Raw genomic sequence first — 19,358 nt, forward strand, 5'->3', positions numbered from 1 at the left:
ATGTCGAAATTTCTTTTATGGAATTTGAAAAAAAACTGTATTAAATTTTGCAATTAAAACTGCAACTGTCAAAGACGAACTACACCGGCAAGCCATTGTGCTGTCTCTTTGCGTGCTTCTTCTGTTGAGTTGCACCTCTCCTCCCACCTCTGATCCGTGTTCTCAGTTTAGGGCATAATACCAAACAGATGGGCAAAGTGCATTTAAAGGTCAGGAAAATACAAACACATTAAGGGGTCCAATGTGCCCTGTAAATGCACTGCTTCCTGGTGTAATGAAGCTATTATTGTTTGAGAAATGTGTATACATTGGATTGTTCCTTTTAACAGTTTTAATCGCAAAGATCTATAATTTGGGAGTGTTCATTCTCTTGCTCTTCTCCCGTTGCTCTTCTCCCGTAACATATCCCAACAGGATGAAGGCTGATCTGTTATCTAACAAGTTCATGTTAAAATAAATTGGCCACAGCAAGCACATTTGGAGGACCTGACCCCACGACCTCTTACTCTGCTATACAAAGCAAAAAAAAAGGGACCCTATCCACCCACTGCTAATTATACCAAATCAGCTCATGTGAATAGCCACAAAAAAAAAGATGCTGTTAACCGGCTATCACAGAGACCAGGAAGCTGATGACGAAGCTTGACACACAGCGACACACTAACAATACAGTCATTTAAACCGTGGTCGGCGAGGTCGCTGCTTATCAGAGAAAGCACAGAGGCAGGAAAGGCGCTCGTTCACAGAAACACCCACATACTGTACATGCACACATGCAGTCTGTCTCTCCCCACAACACATACAGTCCAATTACAGAGAGAGGACGAGGCCCGGGCCCTGTGCTCCCGGTGCCCTTTTCCAGGACAGATTGATGAGGCACTGTATCACCCCGGCAGATCAAATAACTCCCCTCTGGCCCCTCATTACTAGAATTAGGGGGAGATCTGCAGGTGCTCGGCTTTGCTAATGTAGCATGCTAACGCACTGTACTGATACACAAGTAGCTGTTATTCGTACCCATTCCTGAATAAGTAAGAACAGAGGTTATTGAACTTATTTATCAAATATTCCAAGTGTTGCCATCCGCTGGAATGGTCGCAGTTACGTGAAGGGTGCAGAAAATAATTGGATAAGTTGTTGTTGGACGATACTGTTTTTTTTCCACCATCCCTCCCTTAACTGACAATGTGGCAGTTGAAGATGGAGGTATGGAATCATTTTGTCTTGTTCATTTTCTGGCAGAAACCGGAGTGCTGCTTTCTGATGCGTCTGGTTTGTTTTGACAAATTGATTACTGAATTTCTTAAGGAAAAGGTGACTCCTGCACATTTTTTTTTTAGTCATCTCTTATTCACTCCTTTGCTTTAACTGTTAAGTCAGCTCCCCCAAACTCTGACAATAAATGTAATGTCATTTTATTTTTTTAATCTTCCCTGACTCCTCTTTCTCATCTGTATTCCACAGTTCCTCCCCAGTTTGTCAAGCGGCCAGCCAACATTTATGCCCATGAGTCCATGGACATCGTCTTTGAGTGTGAAGTTTCAGGGTCACCAGCTCCAACTGTCAAATGGGTCAAGAATGGAGATGCTGTCATCCCGAGTGACTACTTTAAAATAATTGTAAGTTCGTTTGGCACTAAAGTTTTACATTTCTACATTTTCTGCACTGAAGACATTTTACTATCAGCCGTATTTGCCTGATTCTGCATCAGGCAAATACTGTCATAGTAAAGACTTTGAGATTAGTTCAGAGGTTTACTTGTAAGATTATTAACTGTTGTTTTTCCTTTATTTACTATTTTTCCTCCTTCCCGTTCTGTAGAAGGAGCACAACCTGCAGGTTCTGGGTCTAGTCAAGTCAGATGAGGGTTTCTACCAGTGCCTTGCGGAAAATGATGCCGGGAACATCCAGTCCAGTGCCCAGCTCATCATCTTGGATTATGGTACGCCACTCACCACGTCCACCTAGCAGTGTGCCAATCACATTTCTTAGTTAACTAGATAAAATCGAGAAAAAGGACAAGAACACACAATTCATATGATGCTTCACTGACTAAATAATCAATGTCAAGAATCATTCAGAAATTCACCATGTCTAATCAGTTTTACTCAGACAGCCAGACATTTGGAAAGTACCTGTTCACAGCCATTTGAAAATCAACTACATTGTTAACACAACAGCTGAACCCTTTATGAATCAAAGTCACAGGAGCTTGAGTTGTCAAATGCTAACAAAATAATCATTGTTTTATCTTTGTTAAACTGCCAGAACGCAGGCTATCAAGTCCGATACTAGATACAGCACCAGTAGCTCCAGAAAGAAAATTCCAGTATCCTGTTTGGGCTCTTTCAAAAGAGCGATAAGAGAAAAGACTCTTTCAACAAAGGCTTGTAAAACCCAAGCTAGCTTGGTAACAGGGTGGGTCCTTTGCTCTCTATACAGTTTGCCTTACTTATAAACACCTAGATGGAGTCTAGAGGCTGTGCACATCTGTGGAGGTGTGGGGAGAGAGTGAGGGTGTGTGGTGAACGGCGAAATGAAACCACTGGGATCTTGTTAAGCCAGAGGTGACTCAAAGGGAACTGAAGTATATGTGGGGCAAACGATGCTCGGTTTGCGCACAGTCCATTCCACATCTAGTGTTACAGAAATGTTGTGAGGACCTGAGGAAAGCTGCCTGCCAAAATGCCTGTGCTTTGATGCGGCGTCGTCAGACAGGCAAAGGCCTCCCTTTAGCAGGGAGGTTTAGCTAAGCAAGAGCCCATATGATGGTAAAGTCAGAGCGCCTGGGTAGCTGCTGCATAGTCTTTCTTACTGTACATCTCCCTTTCAAGCCAATGGAGAGGTTTTAATGCTAATTCCCAGAGCGGAGCCGCTGAGTGCAGAGTACAGCAAAGGCAGACATCGAGGATAGTGCCTGAACACGGAAGCACACGAGAAAATTAATTCGACATCCTACAACTCATAGGGTCGTTCTGTTTCATTGCCTCTTCTATGGAGAAAATGTGATATAACTTAAATTTAAAATCATTTGCTGAGTTATAATAATCGTAGTCTAACTCACTAGGCTGGTTGAAACTCTCTCCACAAGACAAGAAAACAAAAAGAAATTCAAGTGAATAAATAAGACAATTTCACTGAAAGGCATAATCTAAATAAAATAACAAGACAGAAACTAGAGGAACAATAAAGCAGCAAGGGAAATGAATCCTAATAAAGCAGAAATCAGTGGTTTTTGTGTCTATTCTTAAATTACGATCCCTACTTTACTCCTTTTGCTGAGGAAGACGACAAAATTTAATCAAGCGTGAACTCCCCCCTCACTTGAAGCAGGTGGCTAATGGATTAGCATAGCAGTGTCCAACTGGTGGCCCACCAGCTGTGTCATCCCCTTTGATTGGGGGACATTAAGTCAGAAATAATGATGACCTGCAGCTGCATTGTGTAGTTTTGTATGACACCATTGATTAGGGTTTTGCCACTTTACATGGCCCCAAGGCTTTTATTTATTTATTTTTAAATTTTTTTTTTTTTGAGTTGAAGATAAATGGGATGAATTACTGAGACAGCTGGCCTTGTAAACAGGGTTTGCCCTAAGTGGGGTTTTGAAAAGATTAGTCTCTGTTTAATCCATAAATATATATTGCAGAGAATCTTTTTCCTTTCTATCTTATCTGAGTGTGTACATCTGTCTTGGTCACGGTAATACTAATCCAAGCACACCTACCACCAGAACATTTTCCAGTTTCCTGTTTATTCATCAGTTTATTAGTCGGTCTCCAATCCGAGTCTCGGACGATGGATCTAGAAAATAACTGAAGTGGTAGTGACACTGGTTATTCTTCCTGTAAATTATTGACGTTTTGTGCTTATAGAGACACATCCACTACAACACTCTCCACAAATGCTCGCCTCACTGTGTCGAAGTAATTTCCTCTCTCAAAGGAGCAATTTTGTGACTCAAAATGGTAAATCGATGAGAACATCTTTGAAATCAGCTCATTGTCTAAGGCTGTTTGTGTTTTCTGGGTACGGCTCTGTGATGTGAGGCTGAAATTAATCTCTCTAAGTTCTAGTAGAGTAGTATCTCTCTGCTAAGGGTCTCTCATCCATTGCATTCCTCTCTCTTTCCTCCTGTGCGGCTGAGAATGGACACATATAATGCTACAACCATCTGCCACTGTTCTCACCACTTCCTCTCACTTTCTCTCTCCTTGTCTTTCACAGCCACCTGCTCTCTGTGATAGTCCAACACAATGGGTTTTGTGTTAATTGTGGTGACCAGAATATCCCCACTGTATGGCTACGGCCCCACAGCTGGGCATCTTTGGTTACTCCGCAAACACTCCTCCTGCTCTTTGCGGCCAATGTGTGTTTTACCTCAGTCAGGTATCCCGCTCACACCTGCCAGGCTTGAATCTTCCTAAAAACAGGGCCAGGATTACACACGCTCTGTCTTTTCGGCTGCCTTGCAGTCGGGGGAGATAAGCCTGGTACTTGCCACGGGGATAAAGTTGTCTTCACCCTGCAGGGAAATCAGTGCGGGTGAACTGCTTCTAAACTCCCAGCGGCTGCAAGTTGGCTAATATTCATTAGTGGTCATAATCTCTGCATCTTGACACTGCCAGCTGCAGTTAAATATGGCTCCACTGACAATTCCCACTTGTGGGTGTTTGCAATGGAAAAGGTTCAGCTGTTGGCATGTGTACAGTATTTTGGCAGTTATTTATAGTGATAGGTGCTCTGTATCAATACGCTTGGCTTGGCTTTGATCTGAAGCAGTTGAAAGTAGATTAGTATATGCCATGTACTAACAGTCGTCCTGCTCTGTGTAAATTAAAAAAAAATAGCTTTTTCCTTTAGGTTCATCAAACTCCGACTTGATTTAAGCAAATTTAAAACCTTGAAGCTGCAGGTTTTTTGGGGGAGTGGAGGCCAAAAATAGGACCTTAGATTGCAGTCTCGAGCTATTTTCCTGGACATTCCACAGCCAAGTGCAATATGGGTCAACTAGTTGCAAACAGATGGGGGTAAATAGGAGCACAAATGCCAAACGTGAACCTCAAGGGGACCTAATTATGCAGTGTAATACAGGCCAAGTAAGTGCCTCTTAATGTCCCTTGTAAAGCTGCCACATTCAGGCTTGTCGTCTTCTGGAAGTCTGTGTAGTTGTGCTTCAGTTTCTGTTTTTAAGTCATTATACATGTGTTGTCAGAGAGAAGGAAAGCGACAACTAATTTCGGTATGACTTCTCCCGACCAAAGTTTAACGGATTCTCTCAAATAATTAACTTCTCTGCATAAGTGTGACAGTGACGCGGTAGTTGGAATCAACAAAATGACTGGTCCAATCGAGAAATGTTCTCAGTAACAAGGGTGATTCAACGTTTATTGGGGTTTTATCACATTCCCAGCAGGCTGGCCCATCCTTTCCTCACTGAACTATAAATACGATCACTAATGGCTGTCATGATGGTTCCCTGCTGGCAGTTTGGACGTGTGCTGTCCACATGTACACCTTATTGTCACAATGACGGTGAGGGAGGTTAGCCAGCTGCAGAGGAGATGCTATTTTAAGGATTATTGTTACATGTCATTGTGCAGCAACAATTTGCGGCCTTTTTCCAGGCACGTGATTATGTGAGCTGTTTACGCATGAAACAGTAGTAGGTACAATTACAGCTTCGAGAGGAAATGGGTCACGTTTTTCAACTTTGAAGTTGTACACGCCTAGACAAAGCACTTGTTTATAAGATTGTCATCTTTCCATGTACTGTACAAAGACTGAGGCTGTGTTTGAAGTTTGATAAGTTGGCACACCGAAACAAATATTTAGTTTTTTTAGGATAGCTGGCTTTCTTTCCTTCTAAAAGCGGAGAGCCTCATGACATAACGTCTACATTTTATAAACAAGGCATTCGTAAGGCACTCCATGTTTTTCAGTGCTTTGTATTTTCGTTTGTATAATCAAGAAATCCATAGCTACGTACCAGCCTGGGAACTATTAACATTAAAAAAAAGCCAAGTTTAGGATTCAGGCACCTAAAAGCTTAGTATGAAAAATGCCGACAGCTCTGCATTTAACATTGGCAAATAAAAGAGAAGTGGATGCACTCGTTCTTTTTTTTTGTTGCTTCTTTATGTTTGCGTAAATTTGAGAGATGCACTTAATACTTACTCTTGCTCCTTCCATATGCTGTGATGGTAATACAAGATGGAAATGCTTCTCTGTCTGAGTTAGTCTGTCCCCCTCTCCGCTCCATTCCCACAGCTCACATGAATGATGTTTTGACACTTTGCCTCCTAGTGCCCAAGCCAAGTACTTCACTGGAGAGCCCCAAAGCTTGTTTGGATGTACAGGCTCTGAGCTCACACGCTGTTTTAGCCACGACTGTTGCAAGTGAATTTTTCATTGACATGAATAAAAGGGAGACATTTCACTAAATACTTGGCAAAATTGGGTTAAGAGAAAACACAGTCAGCTCTTACCCAACCGCTTGTTGATCCGTCAAGCACCATTGCGTGCAACATGGCTACATGAATTTTAGCGTCTTTCTCCCTTAGGCTGGATTTCTTAGCAATGATTCAGGTCGTTTTAGGATGAAAGAAGGATGATTACACTATTTCTGGTGCATTTATTCAAGCTTTTGTGAAATCCAAAGCTTAAACAGGCAAGCAGTCCTCTTCAGTCCCTCCCTCTCTTCCATCTCTTTCTCCTGCCCCTTTCTCTCCGCTTCTCTCTTTTCTACCTCTATCCCTCCACCTCTCCCTTCATCTTCCCTCTTATCCAGCAAGGCTGCCATTAGTCTTCCCTACCCCCCTCCTAGAACCGTGGCGGCAAACAGAAGAGCCCCGTCCTAACCTCCCATCAGAGGTACCAAACCCCTACTGAGAGATGGAGATGCCTCGTCACTGCCTGAGTGCTCACTGTGTCTCCTGGTTTTTTTCTCCCTCCATCACTCTGTGTATTTATGAGCGCAGGCATCAGGAGAGTTGGCATGATAAACTGACATGTGTGCTGTCCTCAAAGCTGTAGCTGACAAATTGACGGGCACAGGGAGATACTGGCAGGGATATTCAGAGAGTTGCGCGTACCATAACTTCTTTAGGAAATGAATTAGTTACAACAGACTTGAGCACCAGATCTCCATGTGTAATGGCACAGAAACAGACAGGCTCTCACTGTATTTGCATATAGTGTATGCATATAGAACCACCGACTCTCACGGGCTTTGATCTGGGCCAAGACAGTTAAGACCTAATAAAGATTATGCCTCAGAAAGGTACCAGAAGTTAAGAAAACCCAGACAAGTTTTATTTAGATGTAGCTAATTTTACCACACTTAAAACCAAATGAAGTGGAAGTTTAACCTTGCCTGTGGAGGATCCGAAGACAAACAAATGGGGCAATGTGGGGCCTTCAGTACTGTTGTAATAACTAAATTTGTAACAGTGGCTTGGGAGACAAAATGAATCTCTATATATTTCTGTAAAGGCAATTAAAAAAAAGAAAAGCTTGAACAAACAGACATACTAAACAATGAAGAACAAAGAATGCTGCCAACAACTCCTATTATTGAAAGTGAATGGAAGAAGTTACATCTTAGTAGTCTGGACACATAAAATCAGACTTAAAATATTAACCCATAAGAAATCTGCTGGCAAGAAACAACCACAACCAAAAAACAAAACCGAGCCATTACAGTCTGCTGACTATAAACTGAATATAATCTTTCAAAGAAGGCTGTTATGGACGAACGTTGTTGCCAGAAACAATTCCACTCACACTGTGGACAACAAACAGCAGAGAAAGCTCCATACTCTTCCGCCTGATCTTCAAAATGTTGTACTAAGCCTTAAAAGAGATCATTTTTCCCAACAAACAGACATTCAAATATTGAAGCTGTATTGCTTCATCATAAGAAGGAGACAGGAACGCAGCAGCCTGGATCAATTGTTGTGGCTTTGTGCAGACTGGCAAGCAAGAAGGATTTTACATATAAATAAATCTTAATTCTTAGGTTTCATTGTTGTCCTGTTTTAGTACAAACGAAGAAGTACTTCAGTTGGTATTTCATTGAAAGTAAAGAGAATATAAAAGTGGGATACTTAAAACTCTGCCATCAGTGTGGTTTGCTGCAGTAGCAGCTCTAGCGGGTGTGAAAGAAAGAAATTCACTTTATTACGAATTCATGTAATATAAAATGTAACTAGATCATGATTAAACAACAAAGAAAACTGACGTTCAGTCAAGTAGCCAGAGCAGTAAGAAATCGTTTCTAAAAAATCCTCCTAATACACTGGTGACGGACAAACCACAGATGGGGAATCCTTCCACTACATCAGAGCACCAGCCTTATTCCCTGTTCAAATCAAGGAACGAGAATAGGCTGCTAAAAGACCCTTCCCTCCAGCCAGACTCTACCGACACTGAATAAAAGCCCAGGCCCACTTCAGGGAATACAATGCGCTCCATCATCTGCTAGCGGGGTCACCGCCAGGCCAGGGGGGAGCGTGTGTGTGTGTGTGTGTGTGTGTAACGCTGTGAGCATGCGAATGTGTCGACACAGCGCAGGGCTGAGCATCTTGTTTTTCTCTTGGCGCGGGCTGCACCGTGGGGGTACCTTCAACAGCGGGCGCCGGTGCGAAAGTGTGACCGTTAAACAACATGTCATGTACGGCTGGGAGCCACATGCATGCGCACACATGGTCACACTTCTTTTACTGTATGACGATTGGCTTCTCGAGGGTCTCGGGAGGTCACAGGGGACACAAACTACTTCATGTTTACTGATTGATCCAGCCAAATTGGGTGTCGTTGTTCGTTCAAGCCTGCGCGCGTCACGTCAAGGCTGCTCTCGCTTGCCATGACTCTCTGTTTTCTACTGCATCTCCGTCATATACTAGAACTGAACTGGTGACTCCACATATACTTTGTATACCTCAGGGGGTGGAAAAAAATGTCTGAGAGGAATATGTGGCAGCACATTGCAGCCCACTGCAGTCACCCTGCAGAAATTCCTTTTTTATTTTACTTTCATTAACTTTTTTAATGTTCAGTCTCTGTTAGAGAGGTGTTGATTCAACTCTATGGTGATTTTTTTTTCAGGCTGCAGTGTGTGGTGATTTTTAAATTTTAATTTCCAGAAGTCAACATTATATTATAATGAACATCCCATTAGAGTGTTGCAGCACAAAACGGGGGATGACAAGCCTAAAATTGGAGAGGAGTCAGTTATTGGCACCAAGTACCAGTTAATGTGGTGCAGCTGGGGGATAAAATTGCTTCCAAAAAACTATATGAATCCATTTCCATTTAAAACATCAATAAATACCAGACTTACCTGTTCTCTAACAGCTAAATTTTACATTCACCTCATGTAGCTGTGGGTGCTATTATAATAAGTACCTTATCTTAACTCACAATTGTTAGTTTGTTATGGTTGATTAAACAAATATGATAATAATGTTTGTTTGTTTGTTTAATTTAGAAAATTATAGTTATACTGTATTTATAAATGCCTGTGATCATGGAAAGGGAATATAAAACAAGTCAGGGGAAATTGATGGAGAATATTAATTACATGTAAATGTGAAGATTTTCCACTAAAATCTGCCTCATAGGAAAAATATATTGAAATTCAAATTTGGGGATAAAGCTCTAAAATGTGCTCGCAGTGAAATACACACACACAAAATACCTTTGGCATGTGTATACGCACCATATTATTGATAGTGATTAGTAATGTGTACTCCCAATGGAGGCTGCAGGAAGCTGATCATATTGTAGCCTAAACTGTTTGTGTAGAGCTGAAATTGTGAGTGTTTGTGTTGTTGCTCCGTCTCTCTGGGATGGTGGTGAGTGTTTATGTGTGTTTACAAGCTGAGGCTCTCACAGCACGGGCTGAAGTTTTCTATTGGTTGTATTTACTCAACCGTAGTCAAAGGCTTTGCCTCATTTATAAATGGTCTGTTGCCTAAGTGCTAACCGCAAAATGGTATGGATGCCTATTTTGCTCTTGTTCTTCACAGGAAAGACAAAAAAAAAAAAAAAAAGGGATTAAAGTAGCTTTCAGTACCTGCGTCAGTGCTGTTTTTTGAAGGTCAGTCTGGTTATCAACAGCACTCTCAGGCCTGACTGCGTACGTATGTGTGCTATCTGCTTTTTCCTAGCAGTCCGTTCTACACAGCTCACTAACACGTGCCCTTATTTAAGATATAACGCCGTCCACCTCCAACACAAACTCATCCAGGATGCCGATCTGATGGTTTTGGACATGGACAGTGCTCTGGGTGCAGTAATTGGAAGTACCACATGGCACAAAAACACCTCCTTCCCTTCACACCCTTCCCTTAGCTGCAGGCGGCTCACCCCTGTGAGCGGCACCACAAAAGCTGGAGCTTTTATTTTCCCTGTTGCCCCCCCCCTCCCCTCCACTGAGCCTCCCAGTTTCCATAAGCTAAAAGCAGAATACTCAGTAAGAACACAGTGGGTTGCGTGCACCCCGCTGCCTGCTAACGTGGTGTGATGCCCACTTCTCAGTAGGTATTACCTCGGGGGGGCCATTTTATTGGTGGAAGTCTGATTAGCTGGACTGTTTGATAGCCAGTCTCCCAAGGGGGGTGCAGCTACTCCCACTTCTGCAAACATCCTGTTTGACCTTTTCAGTCCTTTTCTGTTTGTGCAGCTCCACTCACTTTATACATGAAATGGTGCAAGTGCATGTACTGTATACACACATACGCACTGTTACACAGAGCTTTCTTTAAAATCAATTACTTCATTTCAGGCTTACTCTGTTCCCCTGGAAAGGTTGAATTGTATTCGTGTACCTCCAAGGTAATAAGATACAAAGGCAAGCAGTACAGAAAGAAAAGCTTGTTTCCAGTCCTCGGCATTGGTGGCGAAATGCTCTGGAGATGTGCAGCATCACTGGCTGTTTTGATCCGCTTGAAAGGCAAGCCCAAGAGGCCCCTTCTTTCCAGTCTCGGCTAGCATGTGGAGCAGACCACGTGATGCATATGATGCAGATTTGTCAAAGTGGGAGGGGAGGTTTGTTGCACATCTTAATTTGCATACAGCGTCAGTACAAGCAGCTGCTGGCCTCACCATCATGCGTGTTTCTGCGAGTGTGTGTGTGTGTGTTGAAGCAAGCCGTTCAGAGGAACAAAGCAATCACACCCAAATTAACTCACCAGTGGCTCATGGATCAAGTGGGTACATGTGTCTGATGGGGAAGGGACGCTTTATGTACACAATGTATGGTTAATTATTGATATGCCCGACCCCATTCAATTACAGCCTTCATTTCAGAATAGGGGCGTTTGTTTTCCCCCACGTGTTGGAATCTGTGGATCCTCTGGGTTATTTCTGTCTCAGTAGAATGTATATGGCATTTTACACATTCCCACACATTAAACACCCTGCCTAATGTTTATTTTGAGAACCCAGAGCAGGGATTGTCACTTTATGAAAACCAAATTACCAGAAAGTAAATTGCCGGAGGGCCAAGAGTGGATGCAAACACAGACATACCATCGACCCATCCAAAACATACCCCATCTAAATGCCTTCTACTTGTTTATGTAAGCCCACAGGGCATTTGAGAATGTTGATTCTGGACGTTAAAAGCAAGATAAATGTAAAATTGAACAAACTGTGCCATTTAAGAGGAAATAGCTGCAGGGTTCCAAATGGTCAGCTTGCTAGTTCATAAACAAGAACGTGCACGGGATTTAGCAGGTTTTAGCCGCCTGATAGAGAGACCATCCTCGGAAGTGCAAACACCTCCCTCCTACTAAAGCATGTAGTATATCACCACATGGCATCCGGGAGTCCCACGGATCTATCAGATGGGTCCTTTCACGTCCAACTCTGCGTCCGCTGCCACAGGGGCGTTTGGGGATTGTGGAGACATAAATACATCTGTGGCCCACTCCAAACCCTTTCTAACAGCACTAATGGTCTGTGCTCATTCAAGCAGAGGAGCTGCGTTAGATTGTTCTTTAAAATTTTTTTTTATTTTTTTGTCAGAATGTTGACCCACACACTTGACGTGTTGTTCCAGCATGCAGCAGCAGCAGTAGCATAAGCTGGCTGGGAAATCAAAAGCTTTAAGCCCAATATTTCAATATTCTGCGCATGACCGTGTTAAGTGCTAACCTTTTGAAGTTACTCCTCTTAATTTGCCTGACTTTGATGTCTCCCTTCTGGCCTCATCATCAGTATCATCTTTGCCTAAAAATTGTTCAAGAAAAATATTTCAACCACTAAAGACTTAATGAGGAGAAAATTCATACATTTTTGAGATTTTCGTGTATTTCTTTTCATTAGTAAAAGCTTTTTTCTCTCCTGGGGAACGTGCCACATTTCGAACATTTCTTGATCATTGTGAACATGCCCTAGAAAGTGATAGAGAGGAATGCTGGGGAGATGCTGTTTGACATTTTCGGAGACTTTTTTCTTTTTTTATTATGCTAAAGAGTTGGAACACCTTGCCAGTTTAAGCCTTTGTGAGGTTTTGGCTGCACTATAATCCTGACTGTCTCTGATTATTACAGCGAGAGGGAATGTGTGCAGTTACTGATAATGCTCCACCCCTGAGCAATCTGGTACTGCATCTCTGTCAGTTTACCCCCGGCCAGTGATGAGGTGTCTGGACAAAGTACAGAGTCCAAGAAATGTCCCCAAGAAATGTCCCCAAGACAAAGCTCATATTGGTGACAAGGGGTGCGCATGTGGTGAAAACGATCAGGGATTTAATTATTTCCCTGGTGTAAAAAGCATTTTTTGTTCTTTGTCTGTGAATGCTTAACATTTTATTTTTTAAATAATTGGTTCTCACTTAGTGAATTGTATTTTTTGTAGAGCACTTTTTTATTCTCTGTTTGACTCAGTTTCCTTTGTAGGAGCTGCTCAAATGTCATGAGCTGTCAGGCTTGCTCATGTTTTCCAGTCTTATCTTGAAGGAGAGTGAGGGCGACAAGATTGTAGGAAAAGAATATTCATTGTTGTTAGCAGTTGCTCTGTGGAATGAGCTTTTCTCCACTACATTTATTTGAAAACTTGTTTAAATTGTTAATTTCATTATCTTTTTTGTTCTCTTTTAACTATTTTTTTCTGGATTTTCCTGCAGCACTTTTATGCAACTTTAATTTTAAAGGGACAATAGCTGATTTTCCTTGGATTTAATCTTATCTTTGTTTTATCTATTTACCTTCCATCTGGATCATACTGATACCTATCCTCCTGGTAAATTGGTCAAAAGTGATCCATGCAAACCTTTCCCGATTAGACACTTTTTACACGAAGGTCTGAATGCAGCCTCCTGGGCACTTGGGACCCAAAGTGCAACTGAAGTGTTCTGTTGTTGCTTATATTACCTTTTAGATTTTAATGAAAGAATGTCATTTTCATTCATACATTGTTTTCGTTCTGAAGGAGTCTATGGTTTCTCTGTTCACCCTCATACACTTCAACCTCAAGCCCAGAGTTCAATCTATAATCATACATTTTCTCATCCTGTGACTATTGAATGTTTGTGCGAGACATGACAAAGATTGCCAGTTTTAATTGACGGTCTGCTTTGTGTTGGTTTTCTGAAGGCTCCGTTTCATGTTTTTTGAATATATTGTTCATTCTTGCTCTGTTCATTCTTCTTTTCTATGGCAGATCAAAGTAGTGACTCAGTAATGGACCATTAGCATTGTGCTGGATCTTTCTCTTATGCGGTCATCATTACCGAACCACATTAGACATGGAAGCTGGTCCTGAGAAAATCCATTTTGCAAGAGCCTGGCTTGGCATGCTAAATTCTCTCTGAAAAGGCTATCTGTAGTTACAGTGCTGTGGGTGCTTCTGGCAGATATCTGCATTCAGTAGATTTATGCTGTCTTGGTGGAGTTGCCTAGCCCGAGCCAGTGAGGTAGGCTCTCTTATCTGCGGGCTCAGACCACATGATGAAAAAAACTACTTGGCGTAACTTTACAGGGGAACACAGCAAAGGATTATGGAGTTAGCAACATAAAATAAAAGTTTAAGTTAGGAGGCGTTAATCAGAACTTTAACGCTACTCCAGTTATTTTAATTTTAAAAATATTCATTCCTTCCGATAAATATTAAGATGAATGCTTTGCTGTGCATGTTTTGTCCCAACTGTTTGGCTTATTGGTTACCCAGATTTATTATGCAGATCTAGAGTAACCTTCCTCATTAAGCCGTAATGCCAGCCATTCATTACCTCTGGCGCAGAGACTAATGACACTATTAATCAGCTATGAATAGAGCTTGGCAGTGGCAGTGGGAGGCTGACGTCTCCTTACTGTAACAATCCTAGGCATGCATCTACAAGACAGATTGTCAGAAGAACACCGAAAACTGCCCAGCATGTCAATTACATACAGCTGACAAGGTGTATGAAGATGGAAACTACATCTAATGGTTTTGTATCCCTTCCTTTGCCTATCCCACAATGCATTTCTCAGCAGGCTTTATTTTGTGTCTTTGGCCAACCTGACACTGACTTCAGGACTATTTTTACTAAAGTGAGGTATTCCTTTATCGCTTGAAAAAAGGAGAGACATATGACCTCTTATCTCAGTTCCTTTGGTCTGAGATCCACCGGGCAGGTGTACAAAGCGTCTGTGCGACAGCGTGACCTGTTTCCAGTGCCATTTCACGTAACCCCGTCTGACCTTTTGAGAAGCCTTTCTCTCTACAGCGGTACTCAAGCTTTGTCTCTTTTCTTTTTCTCCCTGAACAGTGCACTTAAATAATTCCCCTACTACAGCGCAGTATTTCTGTAGCGACAAAGCCAGAGATAAGGTCGGTTTTTCTTTCTAAACACAGTCTGTCTACACATACATGTCTAAAAGATGCTTTATTCTTCTGTCTCAGTCAACAAGCGGTAGCTCAACTCCAGACAATGCAAAACAGACTAACATGAAATATATTTTGGACACTTGGGATCCTGTCCTACTTTTCTAGTTTAGGATTCCCAACTGTTTGCTCATTTAAAGGGAAGGAAAAGGGCTTTGCAAGTACATCTGTTTGCTGTTTACTGTCAACCCTTCTTAGTCTTAGATTAATATAGATACTCCATTGTTTATTTGTGAGGACTTAAAGTTGTCAAGTAAGGCCCTTCTGATTATTGAGATACACCATCAAACCATCCCATGGCTTTTAATACTTATAACTAAAGATATGGCTCAATCAGTGTGCACATTTTCTTTATCTCAGTAATTTAAACTATTTTTTACAGACCTGCATACGCAGAATCCTATTTATTTTTGCTGAATTTGCTCATATATATATATATAATATAATATTTTAGAGACTTTTTACATGAAGGTCTGAATGCAGCCTCCTGGGTAGCACTCCTCCCAGGCTGTGTGCTGCCACCACCACCAGAAACTCAGTTAAGGTTAGTTACTTAGTTATTTGGGGTTTGGGTCGGATGATCCCAGCTAAAGAAGCTGGATGTCTTCAAATATTTTGGCCAGCTCCCTATTTATTTTCTTGATCTTGGTCTGTAAAAAGTTCCCAGTATTAGATTTAGTATTTCTGTCTTTGTCCAAGTCTTGGCACTGTTGTAGTGTAATGTAGGTTTTTGTGGATTTATTATGAGTGGACCTTTGTCTCCACTGCCAAGGTAAATACTAATTTCTGACATTAATTGTTGTGTATTCTCACTACCTAGAGTCCCCTGTTCTCCCTGGATCGTGTTGTCTTGTGTGTTCACTTTTTAGTCATGCAGGATGTGCTTCCTCATCAACAAATAGGCTTCAAGCTTTTGTTTATTCTGTGAGCCTGTTTATTGTTGTTGATGTTGTGATTACCCCTTCACCAGAGCATGTGAGACACCAGAGTGTTTTGCTTTTTCTGTTGTGTGAGTGTGTGAGTGTGTGTGTGTGTGTGTGTGTGTGTGTGTGTGTGTGTGTAGGTGTATAAATGAGGATAATTGTTCAGCATCTGGTAATTTACACCACAGTCAAAAAGAATTAGTACAACAATGTGTTTTTCACTCTTGCTGGCTCTATTCCAGTCATCTGGATTTGAAATGAAAAAGCGGCTTTGAGGTTAAAGTGCTGACTTCCAGCTTGTTTGAGGTTATTGACATCCCCAATTTTTTCCGAGAATTTTTGAAAAATGATCCTAAACATACAGACAAGGCAACCATTGGGTCTTTTTTTTTTTTTCTAAAGACCAAATACTGGAATAATCTTGCCCGGCCACATCAGTCACCTTATCTAAAACTATCTGAGCATGTATATAACTTTCTTAAGACCAGACTTAAGGCAAAAATCCCCTGAACCAAGCAAGAAGTGGAGAGCCCTGCACTACAGGTCCAGCACAGCATCACTAGTGGAGATTCAAAGTGTCTGCTGTTGTCTGAGTTTAAACTATAGCCAGACATTAACTTTTGCTACTGAATATTATGCATCATGACTTTATGTAGTTTTCATTATATGATTGTATCAATTTATCAAATTGGGGAACAGGAGCTATACAATACTTCATTGTTATAAACGCCCTAAATTAAAGCTGGCAGTCAGCACAATACCTCCATAATGACTGTACTCAGTCAACAATGTAGCATGAATGTGGAGCTGCAGCTTAACCTTTTCAGAGGTTTGTGCAGATTTAGAAGGTCAGTTCTTGGTAAACAGGGTTATTCTGTGTGTGTGTGTGTGTGTGTGTGTGTGCGTGAGTGGAAGAGTGAGTGTTTATGTGCAGACAAGTGTGTTAGGAACATTTAATTCTTTGGAAGAATATACCAGCAAATTCTTCATATAACTGCAGTCGCAGAAGTCACTGAACTCTGGGAATTTGAGATGTAAACAAATATTGAAAGCCAAATTAGTGGCTAGTCCACATGCCGTGACACATCAATTCGCCAGCGGCTGTTTTGCAATTCAACGCAGTTTCTCTAGTAATAATACACCGTTTGCACTCTACACTTGCCATGCTCCTTTTCTGTATTTCAGCTTTGGCTTCCTGTCAGTTTCCCTGACCTACAGACAAATGGAAAATGGAAATGTCATTCAGACTGACATTCTTTCCATATGGTTTTGTTTTGCACACTTGCAAATGGAAAGCAGATCTTGCTGAGTCTGACCGCAGATTGTTCCTCCAAAACGAAAAAAAAAAAATGAAATCACAAACATTTCTGTGGCTAGGCTGTGGAATGTGACAGCATAAGTGTTTAAAAAACATCATCCGGTGTGTTAGGTGACGGAATCGAGACACCAGAGTCCACTTTTTTGAGGCGGTTGGGCTAGTCCTCAGTCGTCTGAATATTTAATTCCCAGACGGTTTTTCTCGTGTGCATTTGACCGGCTAGAAGGTGGCTCTGTCCCTGTCAAAACAATGTCTTGCCCCTGTACGCCATCGAATGCTAGCCAGTTTTTAGTTCATAAGAATGTCTCAAGAAATGCAAACCAATCAGTGTTAATCATCAATGATTGCTTGGAAGGCTGTCTACTAAAAGAATATGTATGATGCCATGTTCTGCTCTCACTACCCTTACATTAGAAAGCTGTGTGTAGACTTGCATGTGTAGTCCCCCTTGTATTGTGCTTTTATTTGTCAGCTTTGTGAGTGTAGTAGAAGTGTTTTATTTCTGTGGTTCTTTGTCACGCCAAGAGTCTTTTTTTGTTACGTTGTTGTTATTTTGTTTTTTCTTCTTTTTTGTTTCCTTCCTTTCTTTCGTTTCACTGTCATTTCCATTTCCACTCATTACCTCTCCTCAACCTGTTCCTTTCGGCTGCCTCTGTGCGATACCCCCCCCTTCCTCCCCCCAATGCCCCCGCTGTCTCCTCTCCCCACCCGTCTCCCTACACCCGTCCCCGCCATCCCTCCTTCCTCCCTCCTCCCTCCTCCCGACCCAAAGACGTAGCCCTGCCCTCTTCCCCTCCCCCCTCACTGACTCCTAACACTACTGACCATGTAACGCCAGGCTCCGGAGGTGTAGCCAGTCCGGCAGGGCCCACCCCCTCTGCCCCCCGCGACGTCGTGGCTTCACTGGTCTCCACCCGCTTCATCAAGCTGACCTGGCGCCCACCAGCCGAACCGCACGGAGACGAGTTAACCTACTCCGTTTTCTACAGCCAGGAAGGCACTAGCAGGTAGTGCACACATTACGCTGTAGTACCAGGAGGGTACTAATACACACATTACTGCTGGTGTCAGCAGGGTACTAATATACGTACATTCCTGTGCAGGAGTCTCAGACCACTCTGAAAATATCTAATTAACACAGTTATATCAGTTATCGTAACAGTAAGCGTTCCCTGAAGGATTACCTTTTCTAACATTGAAGTATAAACAAAAAAACCCCCCAAAAAAACCAGTTCAAACACTTTAATTTGATTTTTTTCAAGTAGCCCTGGGATAAATTCTTCCTAGCTTCTTGTGTAAAGGGTTTTCTCCATATGACTGAGAAGGAAATTCAAGAAGCTGAGAGGATTTTTCCATAACCTCTCTTAAGCGTTTTGGCTACTTTTTATGTTTTTCCTGTAAAAAAAAAAAACCAAAAAGAAAAAACAAGAACATCTTTAAGTAAGTTTCAGAAATGGCCTCAAAAAGAGATGTTTTACTCTATGCTGGAGCTTGATCTGCAAATGCAAACATTACTATAGTGTATGTGCAAAGGCATGGAGTGCACTTACAGTTTGCACACAGATCAGTGTAGTTGTGCACTCATTACTTTGTCTGAAACCATCTGTCCTGGTCCTGCTGTAGACAGATGAGTGCTACTATGCTCACCCTCAGTCAGTTTGTTGATTAACTGATTGACCAGAGTAATGGAGTAATTTGAGACATTTATCACGCCCAAAAATGTCCAACATTTCACTGTGTGCAGCTTTTTTCTGATTTTCTGTTTTCAGTCACTGTAAAATGAATATACTTGAGATTTCACTGTTGAGAGGACAAAACAAGCAGTTTGAACATGAATGTCAACCCGAGTTCTCGGAACCCATTTCATGACATTTTTAAATTCAACAAATATGAGACACTGACGTCCTTAAATGTTCCGTTGCTTGTCTGTGTCTGTCCACATCAGGGAACGAGTCGTGAACACCAGCCGCCCAGGGGAGATGCAGGTGACCATCCAGAATCTCATGCCAGACACCAAATATCGCTTCAGGGTGGTGGCCCACAACAGCAACGGCCAGGGCGAGAGCTCCACGGCGCTCAAAGTGGCCACCCAGGCTGAAGGTAAAGGCCCGCACGCAGACACACACACACACACACACGCGCGGGGCTCACAAACGTTCATTTATATGTACACGGTAAACAGGGACACACACACATAAAAGCCAACTCTAGCCAGAAGGTTGGAAATGTGCTCACACTGG

General features: G+C 42.1%; 1 protein-coding gene across 13 annotated transcripts in view; it reads left to right on the forward strand.

The window, feature by feature from the left end:
* neo1a (neogenin 1a) overlaps window positions 1-19,358 on the forward strand; it is a 173,005-nt gene that overhangs the window by 124,792 nt on the left and 28,855 nt on the right. For 12 of the 13 annotated variants that reach the window (XM_040127623.1, XM_040127631.1, XM_040127550.1 and 9 more), the window contains 4 exons: window positions 1,465-1,619; window positions 1,822-1,942; window positions 17,891-18,125; window positions 19,064-19,218. In XM_040127623.1, coding sequence (XP_039983557.1) covers window positions 1,465-1,619; window positions 1,822-1,942; window positions 17,891-18,125; window positions 19,064-19,218 — 666 coding nt within the window. The remainder of the gene's footprint in view (window positions 1-1,464; window positions 1,620-1,821; window positions 1,943-17,890; window positions 18,126-19,063; window positions 19,219-19,358) is intronic. The other variant, XM_040127598.1, reaches the window with a different exon arrangement.

The sequence above is a fragment of the Xiphias gladius genome, chromosome 1 (assembly GCF_016859285.1).
Source record: "Xiphias gladius isolate SHS-SW01 ecotype Sanya breed wild chromosome 1, ASM1685928v1, whole genome shotgun sequence".
In the NCBI taxonomy this organism is placed as follows: domain Eukaryota; kingdom Metazoa; phylum Chordata; class Actinopteri; order Istiophoriformes; family Xiphiidae; genus Xiphias; species Xiphias gladius.